The 20769-nt window shown below is 37.2% G+C and overlaps 1 protein-coding gene across 1 annotated transcript in view; it reads left to right on the top strand.

Moving 5' to 3' along the window:
- Positions 1-20769, top strand: part of LOC132419366 (formin-2-like) — a 312831-nt gene that overhangs the window by 221496 nt on the left and 70566 nt on the right. Inside the window, exons 9-14 of the mRNA XM_060003288.1 lie at positions 1481-1572; positions 1733-1862; positions 2916-3062; positions 5882-5941; positions 6080-6200; positions 17179-17271. Coding sequence (XP_059859271.1) covers positions 1481-1572; positions 1733-1862; positions 2916-3062; positions 5882-5941; positions 6080-6200; positions 17179-17271 — 643 coding nt within the window. The remainder of the gene's footprint in view (positions 1-1480; positions 1573-1732; positions 1863-2915; positions 3063-5881; positions 5942-6079; positions 6201-17178; positions 17272-20769) is intronic.

The following is a 20769-nucleotide window of genomic DNA, read 5'->3' as shown; positions in this document are numbered from 1 at the left end:
CCCACACACCCTCCCGTATGCTTTAAATCACTCGATTACTTATGATGCCGTGTAAGTGCTGTGTAAAACGTTGATGCAGCACAGTGAATCCAAGTTTGCTGTTTGGAACTTTATGGAATTTTCCCCACATGTTTTGGATCTGCATTTGGTTGAATCCACAAATGCGGAACCCACGATACTGAGGGCTGACCATACCGTAGTGAACCATACCAGTCACTAGGACCATAGCAAGACATGGCCTTCCTCCTCCAGAAGCTTGTAGGCATGCGTGTGCATCACCAGTGAGACACTGTGGTACGTGTAGCACAACACAGAGTGAACACAAGGTTCCGTGCTGTTCTAGAGAGAGACTGGTTATAATGGGGTCGAGGTGGGCAAGGCAGGCTTTGTGGTGGACGTCATACCTTTACTTCTCAGTATCCTTTTTGTCACATTACATTCCGGAAGCAAAACTGATCAAACCCTCAGAAGATCTACTGATCAGTCATCAAGTCTTTCCATGCCAAAAGCAGCTTCCTTGGAGAAACTAGTCTTTTCTAGTTAATCCCATCTATAGAAAAACCTGCATTTCAGAACAATCAGTGAATTCAAAACAGAACATTCTTTGTTTAGAGGAAATCTGTAGTCTCTAGAAATTGATCAGGTTCTGTCATCTACAGCAGTTTATGGCTGAGCTGATTTTCTGTGTAAACAACAAATAATGGTTGAAGGAATTTTAATATCGGAGGACTAGACTCAAACCCAAGATACGGTGGTCTACTCAAACTTGTTAATGCACTTAGACAGTATAGTATTTTGGCTGTTTTGAAACATCTTTGTGAATTACAGAGACAAGACTGAAAATAAAATCATCCAAATTCTCCACAAAGAGTAAGTTTGTGTCTCTTGAAGCCTATAAAATCTTCTACCTTATGTTAAAATGCACAGGATCCCCTCCTATAAAGAAACAAACTTAGAACAAAAAATTTTTAGCTTGAGATTTTAAAAGGTGAAAGAAGACACCTAGAAAGAAAAGCCTAGAGCCATTTTTGTATCAAAAAGAAAATTCAGAAGAATCAAAATCTTTTATTTTTGTTCCATGACTTAATAATTCAATTGTACTGTTCTTTCCCCAAAACAGATATAAACAATGATTGCAGTAGTTAAATAGGTACTTTTCCCTTTAAAAATCTTTAACAGCTTTAGGATCAAATTACTTCCAAATTTAACTTGATTAATTTCTGAATAAGAAATGACACTTTAAAATTAATTTCTTGCATTCTGGAGGGTATTATAAACCGCTAAAAAACAAGAGAGGGAAACTGTGTTGTTTTAAAACATGCTGGAATAAATATTTTGCATGTCACTAACAGACAATAACATTTGGAAGATTTAGAGATGATCTTTACTTCAAACATGCTAAGAAATATGAAAATATATAGAGTTTTGCTGTATTTGAGATAATCATTATCTAAAAACCACTTGGCTTTTGTTGTTCCAGAGAGCACAGTCAGATGAACTGGAAAAAATTGAAAAACACGGCCGGTCCTCCAAAGACAAGGAAAACGCCAAGTCTCTGGACAAACCTGAGCAGTAAGCAGGGCTTCGGCCCCGCGGGCGGCGTCCAGGCCACGGGGGGCTCTTTCCATTCAGAAAATGAAGTACCTTCTGTGCATCAGTATCATGAATGATGTGAGGATGAACGTGTTTATGTGCATCATTTTTTCCTCTTAACTTGGCTTTATTTCCTTAGGTTCCTTTACGAACTGTCACTAATCCCCAACTTTTCAGAGCGAGTCTTTTGCATCCTGTTTCAGTCCACATTTTCAGAAAGCATTTGCTCAATTCGGCGCAAACTGGAGCTGCTACAGAAGTTGTGTGAGGTGGGTGCTGGTCCATCGGCGGCTGTCGCTTGGGTTCTGATCTTTAATTGTGTTCAGTCATGTTCGTATTTCAAACGAGTTTTCCTTTATTTACCATAAGTACTCATAAAATTTGAAGGATAGGGGTCCCACCAGAGAGAATGTATGATGACTGAGCATCAAGGTCAAAGCAAATGTGCAGGAGGGCGAGTGGACCCGGGACAGCGCTGCTGGGGCACAGTCACTGGGCGTCCACCCACGCAGGCTTCTGTCCCCCTGCTTTTGCCAAAGCACAATATTCCCTTGTCATGGGCCTCTCCTCCATCAGACTGCCAGCCAAAAGCCACATGAAGACATTTTCTTTATTTTCCTCCATTTTGGAGAGGGCCCCTCAACAAATTGTTAGTGATTCAAACCAAATGCTTCAGGAGCAGCTGTATGGCTCGACAGAAGATAAATATTCTTCTGAAAACAAAGAACAAATGCTTGGCAGAAATTACCAATATTAACATTTAAAATGAATTGTCAAAATAGCACCATTCTTTCTGGCTATGGTAAATCATTTTGAAAAGTAGTAAGATGTCATGAAAGACACATTTTCAGAGGAAGTGATGTACAAATTCAACTTAAACTGTGTGTTTTGGAAGAAGTGAGTATGAACCTTTCAGGGATAAATCTAAATTTGGAAATTAAACTTTATAACTACGTTTTGGTAGTTACACCTTATGCCAAAAATTTGCGTTGCACAGAGGCAGGTACAGTTAGGCCGATGGCAATGATATTATTTTGTGGTGGTTCTCATATCACAGCCATATTTGTTTTCCATGCAGTTACATCACAGAAATGACCTAGGCTGGTACGTCTCAGCTACAGAAGCACAACCTGCATGCTTGTGGGTGGTGCAACTTTTTCTAAGTTATCTTTGGAGACACTACTCTTAAATATACTAAAATGAGCACTGATGAAGTTTGGATGTGACCCCAAATTATTAGTATAATATGAATATCTGCCACTGACTTAAGGTAATTCAGACAAGACTGTGAGTGAGAGATTCTTCTTTATCCTGTTTTACAGACATTAAAAAATGGCTCAGGGGTCATGCAAGTTTTGGGTTTGGTTCTTGCCTTTGGCAACTACATGAATGGTGGAAATAAGACTCGGGGACAGGCAGATGGTTTCGGGTTAGACATCCTCCCAAAGCTGAAAGATGTCAAAAGCAGTGTAAGTATTTCGGGTGAGTGAATGTAGCACACTGAGGACTGGGCATCTTGTTGAGTAATAAGTTTGACTGTAAACCAGTGTGATAAATATTTATGTCCCAAGGTAAAAATTTCCTTTGTGTTCTAAGCTAGACAAAAGTAGTGGCCACCATATATTTGTGATCTAGAGAAGAATAGTGTTTCCTAAAGTGAGTAATTTTGAATCCTGTGTCTAATGAATAATTGAGAAGACAGTATTTTAAAATAAAAATAATTACTTTTTAATATCTTCCCCATGTTTGCTAATATTTATCCTTTTGGATCTGAGGACTAGTTGATTTCTATAAATTAGACAGTGTATCCATCCCTTTCTTCTCTCCATGTTAAGCAATGGAGGCCAACAGGCCCATGTTTTAAAAACAAAGCAAAGACGAGTGAAAGTAGTTAATAAATAAAATTTAAAAGATGATCCTGTTTTTCTCTATATCATCCTCTCCTTGATACTGGTATATATGAGAATATCTAAGCCCTTTTGCAAACCTAATTATTATTTTTTATTCTACTTCTGTAGTTGTGTTTGTTTAAAATTAACATCTAAGAGATTATGAGAGTGTCAGTAGAAATATAACATCAGGGAAACCACCACAGTGGTCAGAGTTAAAGCCTGACATTGTAAACTTAGAAAATAATAGAATTCTGTTTCTCTGATAAAAGAGTCTTCACAAAGAACTATATGATGAAGGAAATTATGAAGGAAATGTTTTTAAAATATTGAGTTTAAGTGAACAATTGGCCTATAAAAATGAAATTACAGAGAATTGGCCCTCCTAGATAAGGCAATAATCTCCCTGATAGAAGGGAGATACTTTTTTTGCTTTTTTTTGCCAGTCAACAACTCACTGGTTTATTCATTCATATCCACTCATATGTTCATTTAACATTCCTTCATCGGACTTCTATGAAATGCCAGACAGTGTGCTTTTCCATAATTGGGAAAAACATAGTCCTTGCTTGGAACACCAACAGCATATATTTTTTGTGATTTTTATGGTTATATTTCTTCAAATGATGTTTTATTTGTATGATATACATTTTCATATGAACCTCCAATATGTCAACATGATAAATTATTTATTCAAAAACAAAAGGTTTTTTTCTAAACACATGGTAGTTTTTGAATAGTTCTTACAGCTGATTGTTGGACTGAAACAAGTAGTTTTTGTAAATAACATTGGAATACAAATAGCATCAATATAATGTTACTTATCAAAATGAATCTGAAATAGATTCTATGATCATAATTATATATGAATAAAGGTTTTTTTTTGTTTTTTTTTTTTTTTTGCGGTACGCGGGCCTCTCACCGCCGCGGCCCCCCCCACCTCCCGCCGCAGAGCGCAGGCCCGGTGGCCACGGCTCACGGGCCCAGCCGCTCCGCGGCATGCGGGATCCCCCCGGACCGGGGCACGAACCCGCGTCCCCTGCACCGGCAGGCGGACCCCCAACCACAGTGCCACCAGGGAAGCCCAGGGGTTTTTTTGTATTAATTGATATATCTTATTCAATCCTCCTATAAGTTAAATTTCGTTAATTTAAATAATTAAGGAATAATCTGGAAAAAATAATCAAGAAGGAAGTTTTTTAAAAATAATTTCACTTGCATTCTCACAAGAGCTATATGCAAAGTCTATTTGGTTCTTTCTGTATAAAATGAAGATAACTATATCTATATAGTTATATAGACCTGCATAGATGGAGCTGTTCCTTGGATCAGTCAGAATTAACTTCTGCTCAGCACGCCTGTCAGCAGGCATTTAATGTGTTTTGTTAATTGATTCAGGTATTGCTGATCATTTCACTGATTTGCAAGTTAGGAAAGACAAAGGAAGTCAGGTGCTTAAATCATTTTACAAGCACTCCTGTTTCTAATAAATGTATTACTTTTATTATTATAGCTATATATTTCCATGTAATATATGTATATAGAAATATATATGGGGAGTCTAATAGATATATTATCATGTCATGTCAAACTTGATTATAAAGGGATGTTGTTCTTTTATTATCAGTGGGGGAAAAATCATGGTTAGATTGAACATTCCAGAAAACAAAGTTTGTATTATAGGGTGTATTTTTAAAATATGTATTTGGTTTCACACATTCAGATTATCTAATACGAATTTTGAGCAATGAAAAAAAAAATAAAAATTAATTCCTCTAAATATGCCAGAAAGAAGGTGGAAAGCTATTCTTTGAAGATTGTTCGATATGAAACTTTTTTTTCTTTAGAACTACATTTATTACATTATTTATAGCTGCATGGATATTAATTCCTAAATCTCAGTTGCTGACATAATTTATAATATGCATTTGCATTTTTAAAGCTCCAGCTTACTTGAAATAATACTTAACTTAAAATTTCTTAATCTACATACTAACAAGCCTCAATCAAACTTCCTGTTGGAGTGGTCCCTCTTGGTCCAACCATGCAGAAATGCTGGTGATGTTTAGTCATTTCAGTTTAGATAGTAGTTATACCTTTCAATAATAAAACATAAAATTAATGAACTAATTGTCTGGTCGAGGAGGGTGAAAACAGAAAGGTGGATACATCTGAGACCCCACCCTGAAACAGCTGTGCTTCCACGTGGGGCTTAGGTGGGAACAGTGGGGAAAACAAGACCGTCTGGACCGGTAAAGTAAGAAGAAACAGAGAACTTCACCTTTCATCCCAAATATTCTCATCTACATGTGTGGATTTACTGGAGTGAATTTAATTTAACATTGTATATTTAATAATTTAAAAAATATATTTCTACTCACTTTGGTCTCTCTGTCTAGGACAATAGCAGAAGCCTTTTGTCATATATCGTTTCCTACTATCTTCGCAATTTTGATGAGGTGAGACAGTTTTTACATAGAGTCACATCTTGTTATTCCTCATTGTTGAGCGATTTGGCCGTGTTTGTCTTCGTTTTGTCATTGCTGCTGTTGCTCAGTCCTCATTCATTTAAACGTTCTGTGCTTCCTGCTGATCAGGATGCTGGGAAGGAACAGTGTGTGTTTCCACTGCCCGAACCCCAGGACCTCTTTCAGGCCTCGCAGATGAAGTTTGAAGACTTTCAAAAAGACCTCAGAAAACTCAAGAAAGACCTGAGAGGTAACTTACAATGTTAAAGAAACTCATGGTTGTTATTTATGCTTTTTTAATGGGGACAGATTTTTCAGTGTTTTTAAAGAAAGTAAAACCTTTTACATCCATGTAAACATTTTTGTGTATGTGTGGCAAAAGAAAAATTTTACCAATCTTATTCTTTTGTTGTTTACAAAGTTATGTGTATTAGAAATTTAGTTATTGAAATAGCATCTTGGTTATTTGAATAGCAGCCTCTTTCATCAGGGGCAGATTTGACTGTCTTGCTTTCACTTTATAGCCGAGAACATTTGTACATTTATCATGTTGTTGTTAAAAGATACATATTCCCTCCTACCCACCCTTGCTATACTTGTCTGAGATTTTGTGGCGTGTAAACTTTCCTGGAAAGAAAACATCTTTCTTCACATATTTGGTCAAAAAACACGTGCATGTGTAATGCTTTTTTGTTAGTTGAAAAGCCTTATATCAAATCATTTTGAAGAGAGTTTGAAATTCTTCAAAATGGTAAATTTAAAGAAAAGCACAAAAGCAAGTAGTTTACAGGTTTTTTTTTTTTTTTGTAGATAAAATCCCTTTCATCCCCTTCCCCTGCCTTTTTTAATGAAGTACAATTGGCTTACAATATTATATTAGTTTCAGGTGTACAACAATATATCTTCATCTATTATGTACCAAAGTTATTACAGTATTATTGACTTTATTCCCTATGCTGTACCTTACATCCTTGTGACTTATTCATAACTGCCGGTTTGTACCCCTAATCCCCTTCACCTATTTCACTCATCCCTTTTACTTTCTTTTCATGAGGTTTCTTCTTGCTGTGAAGTTGAGAACACCTCAGCTGTCGATTTAAGCATGTTTCTAACTCTTTAAGCACAGACAGGGATGGAGTAAATTTATGTGAGATTTTCATTTCATGTTGTATCACTATATGAGAAGAGGCTTGGTTACCCCAGAAACAAAAAGATGATAAAACTTTTTAAGAGATTCTATCCCAGTGTTGAAATGCTTATCTAAAGATACTTATCTGTAATCAGATTTATGGAGTTGTTATATTCTGGTCACGGATGCGTTTATATGGATTTAAATCAACATAGTAACATTATATAATTTGCCCGTAGTTCCTAAATACTTAACATTTATTATGGGCCTGATGCATGAAAGGCCTTTGCTAGGTGCTGTGGGTACCACAGGTACAATCGTCACTGTCAAGGAGGGGTGAAGTCCTGCCGTTTAGATGCTCCCCTGAGAGCATCAAATATGGGTGCTCATGGATAGAGCCTAAGAATGACTGCCTGTTTTTAAATAAATAACAATTAAAACTATGTTACAATTGTGTAATGCTACATTACTATGTATCTAAGTATGATTTCTTAAAGCAATACAAAACGCAAACCATTCATGTGTAGTATTTATCATACTTCAAAATTTAGCCAGGTATCTTGGTTTGCTTATGAAATTCTCCTTCTCCTTGTTCTTGTTCTTGTTCTTTCTTCTTTCTTCTCCTTCTCCTTCTTCTTTCTTCTCCTTCTCCTTCTTCTTCTTCTTTTCTCTCTCCCCCCCCCCCATGTGGTGCTGGGCATTTCTGGGGTTTCTGGAAAATACTTAACACTTTCATCACTTCAGTCTTGCAAAGCAGGATTTCATAGTTTACACATGATTTTATAAACAGGTGGAATGGTGATCTCATGAACAGGGGATTTATGTTGACTTTGGTTGGTGCTTCCCTTTGGAATGTTTTCTCATTCACGTTTCGTATCTACATGCTTTCTCACTATGGTTACATGAGGTCATGAAAATGGCAGATTCTCACAAGACACAGAGCTAAAAAGAGAAATGTTTTTTGAGAGGGATTATTTTGGATATAATTACCTTAAAATAATGTTCACTTTGATAAATGTAGCCTAATAATGATTCCTTTCAAGTGATCAAATTAAGTAATTCATTTCAGAATATTCAAGTAGCCTGTCCACATTTTTGTTTCAGAAGCAAGTTTTTTTAAGAAGACTTAGAAAATGATATGATATATGTAGAGAGTTTTCACAATATTTTCCATATAATAAGTATCCAAAAATATTAGTTATTTATAATAAGGAAAAATAGAATAAAGAGTATGACTAGTTTGATAAAGACAGATAAGTTATAACCATTTGGTCACTCATCTTCTGGCTCTGTCACTGTTTCTGCCTCTGCTTCTAGACTTAATTTTCATTTCAAAAGAAAAACCAAGAAATAGTGCGTTATGGCTCAGACAACCAAACCTCATTTTGTAAGAGTACCCGCTGTGTTTGGTGTCTGTACTTGTTCCCAAGATTCCTGCAGCTCCTTGGTGCTCCCCTGACTGTCTGAGCTCAGTGACAGGTAGCTTTTGTTCTCTCCTGGCCGTTAGCAGCTTCTCTTTTTTTTTTTAATTTTAACATTTGAGACAGTTTTTATTAAATATAAGCAAAATAAAGCAAGCAAGCTCTAAGAAGGCAGGACAACATAAGGGCATTTTCTTTGGATGGTGTACAGCACCGTTAAAGTTAACTTAGATTTTAAAAAACCATGAGCGCAGATGGCTAACTACATTTTGTTTCCCTTAGTAGTTTTAAGATCTACCTAGTCATGAATTTATTATTTAAGGAATTTTTCTTCTTCAGAATATAAGAACATGATAACCAAATAAATTTATTTAGGAAAGCACTGTACAATAAAATTTAACTTATTCATTCTTTTCCATGTCAAGATGTTCTCCACATCTTCCACATTATGCATTAATAAAACTAATGTAGGGTAAAACCTTCACTCCAATCCCACAGATCACCTTATGTGGTTAATACTATTTTCCAAAAACAAGCAGAACAAGCAGCAGAGTTGTTTACTCCTTTTAGACATTTAGCTTTAAAACCATTAATTTTAATCAAAGTAAAATTGTTCTAAGAAAGCTATTCAACGTATCCAGAAATAGAACCCCATTTTCTCTCTTAGCATCACCCCAGAGTATTAGTTAAGAACCATCTGCTAAGCTATACTACTAGTGCCAGAGACTCATTAGCTACTGGTCTCATCATAGGTCAATTGCTGGTTTGAGCAAAAGAGCTTAAATTATTTGAGATTAACATTATTAGCCTCCCAAAAGGATGACTACGAATACTTTCATTCACAATGCTAGACAAGGTATCAATATTTCTATCTTTCCCCTTTGAAAAGGGTATTGTTTTAAAATATTTTGGCTGTCAAAATTTGCAGCAGCTTCTCTGGATGCCAAGTGATGGCTTCTGTTCCAGTGCCTTTCTTGGGTCGAAACAGTTCCACTCGCCACATGACTCAACTCTGTGCACTGAGCATGGAGTAATTAAGTTCCTGGAACTGGGCAAGAAAGAATGTTCTCACGCACATTCCTCCCTGAATCCTCTACCCTCCTCCACCTTCAGTATTTGACTTGAAAGTGTTTAAAATTCATTACCTATATCTTTCACAGATGTTGAAATAATGTTTGTATCCAGACATATTTAGGAAAAATCAGTCCTTAAACTTGTTGTATTGATTTATATTTGTTTGTAACAATTGTATTTATCATTGTAAATTTCTGATTTTATTTATTTTTGTTCAAGGAAAGAAAAAATGATGTTATAAACTCAATTCAAATGCAACCAATAGCTTTTTAAAAATATTTTTATTATGATTTTAAAATGAATATCAGTTCCATCAGAACACTGAAAATGCAAACAGGAAAATACATTATTTATGTCAATGTAAATAAGCAATAAACAATTTACAATAGGAACAGAAAACAGTTTTATTTGAGCCAAACTGAGGGCTATAGCCTGGAAGACAAAATGTCAAGAAGCACTTCAATTGTGTTTTGCTGGACTACAAAATGGGGAAGGCTTATACGGGCAAACACTGCAAAATTATGTGATTTGTTTGTTAAGAATTAGGATTGGAGGGGCAAGAAGTAAGGGTGTTTGTTAAGCAAGGACCCATGGGCTCCAAAATGGTTGCTTAGTTACAAGGGGAAACCTTGAGACCATAAGGTTGGCAGCTGCCAGCAGGTACTATTTTGAGAATGATTGCTGGTGTCCTTGAGTTTGATACAGTGCAGAAAATTCAAGTTCTTGGGATTTCCCTGGTGGCCCAGTGATTAAGAATCTGCCTGCCAATGCAGGGGACATGGGTTCGAGCCCTGGTGTGGGAAGATCCCATGTGCCGCGGAGCAATTAAGCCCCATGCGCCACAACTACTGAGCCTATGCTCTAGAGCCTGTGAACCGCAACTACTGTGCCCACGTCCCACAACTGCTGAAGTCCGTGTGCCTAAAGCCTGTGCTCTGCAACAAGAGAAGCCACCACAATGAGAAGCCTGTGCACTGCAGTGAAGAGTAGCCCCAGCCCACCACAACTAGAGAAAGCCCGCCCACAGCAACGAAGACCCAACACAGCCAAAAGTAGATAAATAAGTTAATTAATTAATTAATTTTAAAAAAGAAAATTCAAGTTCTCAGTAATACAGGAACATGTCTGAAACCATACGTACAATGACACTAATGAAAGAAATTGAAGACAACACAAAAAGGTGGAAAGATGTACCAGATTCTTAGATTGGAAGAATTAACATTGTTAAAGTGACCATACTGTTCATGTCAGTCTACAGATTCAGTGTAATCCCTATCAAAATACCAAGGGCATTTTTCACAGAACTAGGGCAAATAATTTTAAAATTTGTATGGAAACACAAAAGACCCCAAATAGCCAAAACAATCTTGAGAAAGAAGAACAGAGCTGGAGGAATCATGCTCCCTGACTTCAGAGTATACTACAAAGCCTACAGTATTCAAATCAGAATGGTACTGGCACAAAAACAGAAATATAGATCAATGGCACAGGATAGAAAGCCCAGAAATAAACCCATGCACGTATGGTCAATTAATCTACAACAAAGGAGGAAAGAATATACAATAGAGAAAAGACAGTCTCTTCAATAACTGGTGCTGGGAAAACTAGACAGCTACATATAAAAGAATGAAATTAAGAGCATTCTCTAACACCATCTACAGAAATAAACTCAAAATCAGTTAAAGGCCTATATGTAAGAACAGAAACCGTAACACTCCTAGAGGAAAACATAGGCAGAACACTATGACATAAATTGTAGCAATATTTTTTTTGGATCTGTCTCCTAAAGCAAAGGAAATAAAAGCAAAAATAAACAAATGGGACCTAATTAAACTTAAAAGCTTTTGCACAACAAAGGAAACTATCGATAAAATGAAAAGACATCTTACAGTATGGGAGAAAACGTTTGCAAATGATATGACCAGTAAGGGGTTAATATCCAAAGTATATTAACAGGGACTTCCCTGGTGGTACAGTGGTTAAGCATCCACTTGCCAATGCAGGGGACACAGGTTCGAGCCCTGGTCCGGGAAGATCCCATGTGCCACAGAGCAACTAAGCCCGTGTGCCACAACTACTGAGCCTGTGCTCTAGAGCCCAGGAGCCACAGCTACTGAGCTCGCATGCCACAACTACTGAAGCCCATGTGCCTAGAGCCCGTGCTCTGCAACAAGAAAAGCCACTGCAATGAGAAGCCCACGCACCACAACAAAGAGCAGCCCCCGCTCCCTGCAACTAGAGAAAGCCCGCGTGCAGCAACAAAGATACAATGCAGCCAAAAATTAAAAAAAAAAAATTAATTAAAAAAAAATGTCATTCCCACAATTTGAAGCATTGCCTCAGTGCTTCCTGAGACTGAGGAAGTGGGAGTTCCGTGTTCTTTTTGTGTGTTAGTAGCTGCACCTCTGGTGGTGTCTGGTGGTGGTAATTGTGCAGTCACAGTAATTGTTGCAAACATGATAGTTCTCTTACTGTGTATCCAGCAGTCCTCTGTGTATTTTACCTACGTAAAATCCTTTGATCTTCACAGCGAAGTAGACACTTATTAACTCCGTATTACAGAGGAAGAAACTGAGGTACAGAGGGGGGTACCTACTTCGCCAAAGACACACAGCTCGTAAGTGGAAGAGACAGGATGCAAACCCAGTCTCCAAAACCCATGCTCTTAGCCCTTGGGCATCCTGCTTTTTTGTCTGCTACTGTTGCTGATAAAACTAAAGATAACAACAACAGCAATGATGGTGAAAACTTACACAGACCTTAGCATGCACCAGGCCCAGTTCTAAGTGCTCTACGAATATTAACTGACTTATTCTTTGTAACAACCCCAGGAGGCAGGTTCTGTTGCTATTTGTGTATTACAGGTAAAGAGCTGAGGCACAGAAAGGCTGACTGAGATTTTGAAAGTCACAGGTGTTGTGTTTTATGTTTTTGTAGCCTGTACATTTTATCCTTTTGTATCCTGTACACTGGATTTGTCCATGGAAGTGCATCACATGTGTATGGAGAGTGAAAAAAAAATTGAGAGTTCCTCTCATTGGAATGATTATTTAAGGAGCAAAACCATTCATTTCAGTTTAAAAGTGTTCACTTTCAAAATTCTTGTTGAAGAGTACACATGTGAAACACCTGTTTGTTTTGGCATGTAAAGTGGTGAGCTCAGTGAATGTAACTTATTCCACTGGTCGTAATGCTAAGTCTGCCACACCCAAACTAAGGTATCATGGGGTTTGTGTGTGTGGTACCTCTGCCACTTTCATTACTTTTAGGTGATAAGGAACTATTTTTGGCATTAATCTATGGACATTTAACTGTTAGCGATCAGATTTTTCTGAAATCCATCTTTAGGATAGAATGATGCATGTGAATTATACACCTCTCTTAACATGCAGCTGGATTTGCTTGCCCACTGTTGGCAAGACTAGGATATTTGGAGCATTTCCCAGAAGCTGTAAAGGGTTTGTGTTCATTTGCCCCTCATTCTTCCCATAGCCCACACCTCGCCTTTGCTGGACACTTGTTCTCGAACACGTGTGCTCACTGACCAAGATGGTAACAGATTCCTGGTCCACTTCCATGGTCTCTGACTTCCCATTCCGTCCTCACACTGTTACAGCTTTGTCCCTGGCACTGCTGAAACTGTTGCCACAATTTGCCAAATTGAGAGGGCATTTTACTTCCACCTTTGTCTTGTTTGCTGTCTCTGTTCCCTTCGACTCACTAACCCCACTCACTTCTGATTCTCCTTATAATATCTGACATTTCCTTCTTAGTCTTTTTTCTTCATGGCCTTCTCTTCCTCTGCTTCTTTATTAAAGTTGGCATTACTCAGGCATTCAACCTTGGCCCCCTCTTTTTCTCACTGGATATGCTGTTCTCAGGTGGTCTTACTCAGAGTTTTCCTGTATCACTCTGATCTGCCAACTCATAAATCCAACTGCTTGCTGAAACTACATTTGGATATTCCATTGTCATCTTAAAACACAGTAAGTTCAAAAGCAAATTAATTTTCTTTCCTTTGTAGGAGTTGTTCCACGTGTAGATGTATTTCTGGTGTATCTGTGGGGAGCAAGGTGACCTCCGCGTCTTACTCTTCCGCCATCTTCCAATCCCCCCCTCAATTTTCTTTCCTTTGAAAAATGCTCTTCCTCCTGTGTTCTTCATCCCCAAGCCGCTCAAGCTATGAACCCAGTCAGCCTCCTTCCTACCCCTTCCTCCTTCACACAGTAATGCACTTTAGAATCACCGTTTTAATCTTTTTTGAGTCTTGTCCTTGGAGATTACTTTTCAAAATTGCTTGGATGTGAGCCTTGGCTTGGATTGTGAGCCTTTCAGAGCCTTAGACTCTGAAAATGCTCTCCAGTTAACAAATTGAAGAATAAAAATCATATGATCCTCTCAATAGATGTAGAAAAAGCTTTTGACAGAATTCAACATCTATTTATAAGAACTCTCCACAAAGTGGGTATGAGGGAATATACATCAACATAACAAAGTCCATGTAGGATAAGCCCACAGCAAACATCATTCTCAATGGTGAAAAGCTGAAAACATTTCCTCTAAGGTCAGGAACAAGACAAGGATGCCTGCTCTCACCACTTTTATTCATCATAGTATTGGAAGTCCTAGCCATAGCAATGAGACAATAAGAAGAAATAAAAGGAATCCAAATTGGAAAGGAAGAAGTAAAACTGTCACTGTTTGCAGATGACATGACACTATATATAAAAAATCCTAAAGACACAACCAAAAATCTATTAGAACTAATAAATGAATTAGTAAAGTTAAACGGTACAAAATTAATACAGTAAGTCCCCTACATGTGAACCTTCAAGTTACGAACTTTCAAAGATCTGAACATGCATTCACATGTCCAATCACATCAGTTAGTTCACGTGACTGGTGTACATTGTCACATGTGTGCATCCTCTACAAGTGGTTGTACTTTTGTGTACTTTACAGTGCTGTATAGAGTACAGTAGTATAGTATATTTATTTAAAGCCCAGTATGTCCAGAGCAAGTGTAAAAGCAGTGGTATATATCTGATTGTGTTAGTTGGGTACCTGGGCTAACTTTGTTGGACTTAAGAACAAATTGGACTTAATGAACGTGCTCTCAGAACAGAAGTGTTGCAATCCCAATTGCATCAAGAAAATAATACCCAGGACTAAATTTAACCAAGGAGGTGAAAGACCTGAGCTCTGAAAACTCTAAGATGTTGATGAAAGAAATTGAAGCCATGACAAATAAATGGAAAGATATACCATGCTTATGGATTGGAAGAATCAATATTGTTAAAATGTGTATACTTCCCAAGGTAATCTACAGATTCAGTGTAGTCCCTATCAAAATACCAGTGGCATTTTTCATAGAACTAGAATAATCCTAAAATTTGTATGGAACCACAAAAGACTCCAAAACCAAAGCAATGTTGAGAAAGAATAAAGCTGAAGATATCACACTCCCTGACTTCAGACTATAATACAAAGCTATAGTAATCAAAACAGTAGGGGGGACTTCACTAGTGGTGTGGTAGTTAAGAATCTGCCTGCCAATGTAGGGGACACAGGTTTGAGCCCTGGTCCGGGAAGATCCCACATCCTGTGGAGCAACTAAACCCATGCACCACAACTCCTGAAGCCTGTGCACCTAGAGCCTGTGCTCCACAACAAGAGAAGCCACCGTAATGAGAAGGCTGCACACCACAACAAAGAGTAACCCCCACTCGCCACAACTAGAGAAAGCCCATGTGCAGCAACAAAGACCCAATGCAGCCAAAAATAAATAAATTTATTATTTAAAAAAAAAAGAGTATTAACTTTACGAAACTTTAAAAGAAAAAACAAAACAGTATGGTACTGGCAGGAAAACAGACTCATATATCACTGGAACAGCTTAGAAAGCCCAGAAATACATCCATACTTACATGGTCATTAATCTTCATCAAAGGAGTCAGTAATATACAATGGGGAAAAGACAGCCCCTTCAATAAATGCTTTTGGGAAAACTGGACTATTTTCCTACACTATGTATACGAATAAACTCAAAATGGTTAAAAACTCAAATATAAGACCTGAAAGCGCAAAACACCTACAAGAAAACATAGCAGTATGTTCTATGACATCAGTCCTACGGATGGTTTTTTAGATATGTCTCCTCAGGCAGGGGTAAGAAAAACAAAAATAAACAAATGGGACTACATCAAACAAAAAAGCTTTTGCACAGCAAAGGAAACCATCAACGAAAAGGCAGCCTACTGTATGGGAGAAGATTTTTGCAAATAATATATTTTATAAAAGGCTTATATTGCAATTATATAAAGAAATCAGAAAGCAATATAAAAAAGAAGAAACAATCCAATTAAAGATTGTGCAGAGGACCTGAATAAACATTTCTCCAAAGGACGAAAAGATAGCCAACAAACCCATGAAAAGATGCTCAGCACCACTAATCATCAGGAAAATGCAAATCAAAACCACAGTGAGATACCACCTCACACCTGTTAGAATAGCTATTATCAAAAAGACAAGAAATGACAAGTATTGGCAAGGAGGATGTGGAGAAAAGGGCACCCTCGTGCACTGCTGCTGGCAGTGAAAATTCATCCTGCTACTGTGGGAAACAGTATGGAGATTCCTCAGAAAAATTGAAAATAGAACTACCATATGTTCCAGCAATTCCACTTCTGGGTGTTTATACCAATAAAACAAAAATACAGATTGAAAATGATATATACACCCTTATGTTCATTGAAGCATTGTTTGTAATAACCAAGATTTGGAAGCAACCTAAGTAGTATCTACCAATAGATGCATGGATAAAGAAGACATGTTTCACATACTCATTATATATATGCGTGTGTGTATACATGTTTCGTATATATACATATATATACATATGTGTGTGTGTATATATATGCCCACATATTTCACCTACCCACACAGTGGAATGCTACTCAACCATGAAAAATAAAGCTTTCCATTTGCACAAAGGCAGCATGAATGGGCGTGGAGGGTTTGCCAAGTGGAATATGTCAGACAGAGAAAGACCAATGTTGTATGACTTCACTTACATGTGGAATCCAAAAAGCAAAACAGATGACCAAACCAAACAGAAAGATTCTTATAGATACAGAGAATAAACCCACAGTTGCTGGGGTGGGGATGAGGGCATGGTTGAAAAAGGTGAAGTGGATAAGAGGTATAATCTTACATTTAATATAAAGTATTAAATGAGTAATGGGGTTTAATATACAGCATAAGGAATATAGTCAATAATATTGTAATAACTGTACAGTCACAGATGGTTAGTAGATTTATCATGGTGATTAATTTCATAATGTATTTAAATATCGAATCACTATGTTGTACACCTGAAGCATAATATTGTATATCAATTATACTTTAATTTTTTTAAGTTTATTTTTACAGTCCCCTAAAGTGAAACCTTCTGTCAGCATTGGATATTTCTAAATATGTGTAGACACATATGTCAGTTATCGTGGTTAGCAGGATTTTCTAACACTAGTTAATGTATATTTTTAATTGTTTTAATGCACTGTTAGCAGTGTGACATTCTGAACAATGTCTCTTTCTAATTTCAGCCTGTGAGGTTGAAGCGGGGAAAGTGTACCAGGTGTCCTCAAAAGAGCACATCCAGCCATTCAAAGAAAACATGGAACAATTTATTTTTCAAGGTAAATTCGGAAGAGATATGTTGCATTTCCCTCCCTGTTCAGCAGAAAGGTAGAAGGCATTTTGAAAAATATGCATTGGTTTAAAAGGGATTATTTTGACATCACAGAAAAATAAATGATGTTTAATCACGAATCACACAGTTGTGACAGACAAGCAATTGGCTAAACATGCTGTTTTGTGAATAATACTCATTATTCCTGTTTTTTTAATGACAGTAAATACAATAGTTATTAGTTAAAATAGCATATATATATATTTATAAAATAGCATATATTTTTAAAGGCATTAAAATATTTATCTTTTTGTGATAGAAAATTAGATATTCTTTTAAGTTTTATCTACACTTATCACTTCAGTTCAACCTGGTATTTATTTGCTTTGTCAAAACATTGTGCTCAGAAACAAGGTATATTGATGATTTTCTGATCTTCAAAACATTATATTCTATATTTTATAGGATGTATACATAACCCAGGATATTTAACACAGTTTTTCCAGGGACCTTAAAAACTTTATAAATGTTATCTTATTGATTCTTCCTATATTCCTATGAAATAAGCAGGGATGGAAAATTTTAGACAATATTAAAGAAACAAAAAATTCTAATAAAAATTCTATTAATCTATTGCTGATTGAAATCCTTGAAACTTATATCAAAGCATTCACTACTCCAAATATTTCTGCTTTGGAAAGTTATATACATATCTTCTGAAGATCAGATTTATATCAAGCCATGCTTTGGGAAGGTTCTTGCTCTTTCAGGAATTCTCCAGAGACTGACATGACCTGAGACTGAGGCCGAGTAGTGCTCTGAAGACTGGCTCCATCCTCTGTGGTTTTTATACATTGTTCAAGTGTCTTTAATGATGATATACAGTGAATGAGTTAATGCTGGAATTTGATATGGCATTAAGCACAGCTCTTTTTTAGATGGGAAAATGCCATTTAATCATTTAAGATAATCATGACAATAGAAACAGAAATTTGGTCCGTCACGTATCAGAGTGATTGTCATTTCCATTTCCTCAGGTCCTCATGACTTAGAGTGGAAAATCTACCCGTTGATTCTTAAATAGTCCTTGACTGAAATCAGTGTCCTGTAGTTACAAATTAGATGGGCCTGACAGCTCACTCAGCTCTTGATGAATGAAATGAATCTTCGTTTTTCCATCCAGTAGACTTTTAGGATCAAGAAACTGTAATTTTATGGAATATTCTGTTTTGCTTATGGGTAGAAAGGAGTCCTTAATTCTATAACTCATTAAAAGAGAAATCAACAATTTGCTAGATTTCACATCCTAAAACGTTAATGAGTGTGTCACTCATATACTTGTTCACATAATATGTAATTATATTATATAATATTTTTAAATTTTTTCACATCTTTATTGGAGTATAATTACTTTACAATGGTGTGTCAGTTTCTGTTGTATAATAAACTGAACCAGCTATACGTATACATATATCCCCATATCTCCTCCCACTTGCGTCTCCCTCCCACCCTCCCTATCCCACCCCTCTAGGTGGAAACAAAGCACTGAGCTGATCTCCCTGTGCGATGCGCCTGCTTCCCACTAGTTATCTATTTTACATTTGGTGATATATATATCCCCATGCCACATTCTCACTTCGTCCCAGCTTCCCCTTCCCCTTACTGGTGTCCTCAAGTGCATTCCCTATATCTACATCTTAATTCCTGTCCTGCCCCTTCAGAACCATTTTTTATTTTTTGTAGATTCCACATATATGTGTTAGCATATGGTATTGTTTTTCTCTTTCTGACTTACTTCACTCTTCATGACAGTCTCTAGGTCCATCCAACTCACTACAAATAACTCAATTTTGTTTCTTTTTATGGGTGAGTAATATTCCACTGTATATGTGTGCCACATCTTCTTTATCCATTCATCTGTCGATGGACACTTAGGTTGCTTCCATGTCCTGGCTATTGTAAATAGAGCTGCAATGAACATTGTGGTACATGACTGTTTTTGAATTATGGTTTTCTCAAGGTATATACCCAGTAGTGGTATTGCTGTGTTATATGGTAGTTCTATTTTTAGTTCTTTGAGGAACCTCCATAATGTTCTCCATAGCGGCTGCATCAATTTACATTCCCACCAACAGTGCAAGAGGGTTCCCTTTTCTCCATATCCTCTCCAGCATTTATTGTTTGTAGAGTTTCTGATGATGGCCATTCCAAGTGGTGTGAGATGATATATCATTGTAGTTTTGATTTGCATTTCTCTAATGATTAATGATGATGAGCAGTCTTTCATGTGTTTGTTGGCAATCTGTATATCTTCTTTGGAGAAATGTTTATTTAGGTAGTATGCCCATTTTTGGATTGGGTTGTTTGTTTTTTTGATATGCAGCTGCATGAGCTGTTTGTAAATTTTGGAGATTACTCCTTTGTCAGTTGCTTCATTTGCAAATACGTTCTCCCATTCTGAGGGTTGTCCTTTCATCTTGTTTTTGGTTTCCTTTGCTGTGCAAAACCTTTGAAGTTTCATTAGGTCCCATTTCTTTATATTTGTTTTTATTTCCATTTCTCTAGGAGGTGGGTCAAAAAGGATCTTGCTGTGATTTATGTCATAGAGTGTTCTGCCTATGTTTTCCTCTAAGAGTTTAATAGTGTCTGGCTTTACATTTAGGTCTTTAATCCATTTTGAGTTTATTTTTGTGTATGGTGTTAGGGAGTGTTCTAATTTCATTCTTTTACATGTAGCAGTCCAGTTTTCCCAGCACCACTTATTGAAGAGACTGTCTTTTCTCCATTGCATATTCTTGCCTCCTTTATCAAAGATAAGGTGACCATATCTGTGTGGGGTTATCTCTGGGTTTTCTATCCTGCTCCATTGATCTATGTTTCTGTTTTTGTGCCAGTACCATACTGTCTTGATTACTGTATCTTTGTAGTATAGTCTGAAGTCCGTGAGCCTGATTCCTCCAGCTCCGTCTTTCTTTCTCAAGATTGCTTTGGCTATTCTGTAGTGGAATAATTGAGGACATGGAAAGGAGATGTGACCCATGAGCCCCCACCCCCACAACAAACTGGGGGCTGGCGAATAAGCCAGAACTGCAAACAGTCCTGATTGCTTTGAGCCCCCCCGGCAAACAGGGGGCATGTGAATAAGCCAGAACAGTGAACAGTCCTGAATGCTTTGAGCCCCCCCACCCCACCCCGGCAAACCGGGGGCCTGCGAATAAGCATTGAGTGCTTTGGGCACTGATCCATGAGGTGTCCTCAGTATAATCAAAATGGTGGGAACGCAAGGAAATGTCCTTGTGCTACTTCAGTATAATCAAAATAATGGTGGGAACTTTGTGTTGCTTTTGCGCTCAAGGACGAAGCACGGCATGTTTTTAAGAAAGCCCATTATTGCCTGTATAACCAATAGAAGCATATGTTGCTGCTTTGGCATTTCTGGAATGTTAAAAAAATAAGTCTTAAAATGTAAACATAGATAATGCTTTAATAAAAGCTACCACAGCAG

Source organism: Delphinus delphis, unplaced genomic scaffold (genome assembly GCF_949987515.2).
Source record: "Delphinus delphis unplaced genomic scaffold, mDelDel1.2 scaffold_189, whole genome shotgun sequence".
In the NCBI taxonomy this organism is placed as follows: Eukaryota; Metazoa; Chordata; class Mammalia; order Artiodactyla; family Delphinidae; genus Delphinus; species Delphinus delphis.
Note: the sequence above shows the minus strand (reverse complement) of the source record. Positions and strands in the feature narration are given on the sequence as shown.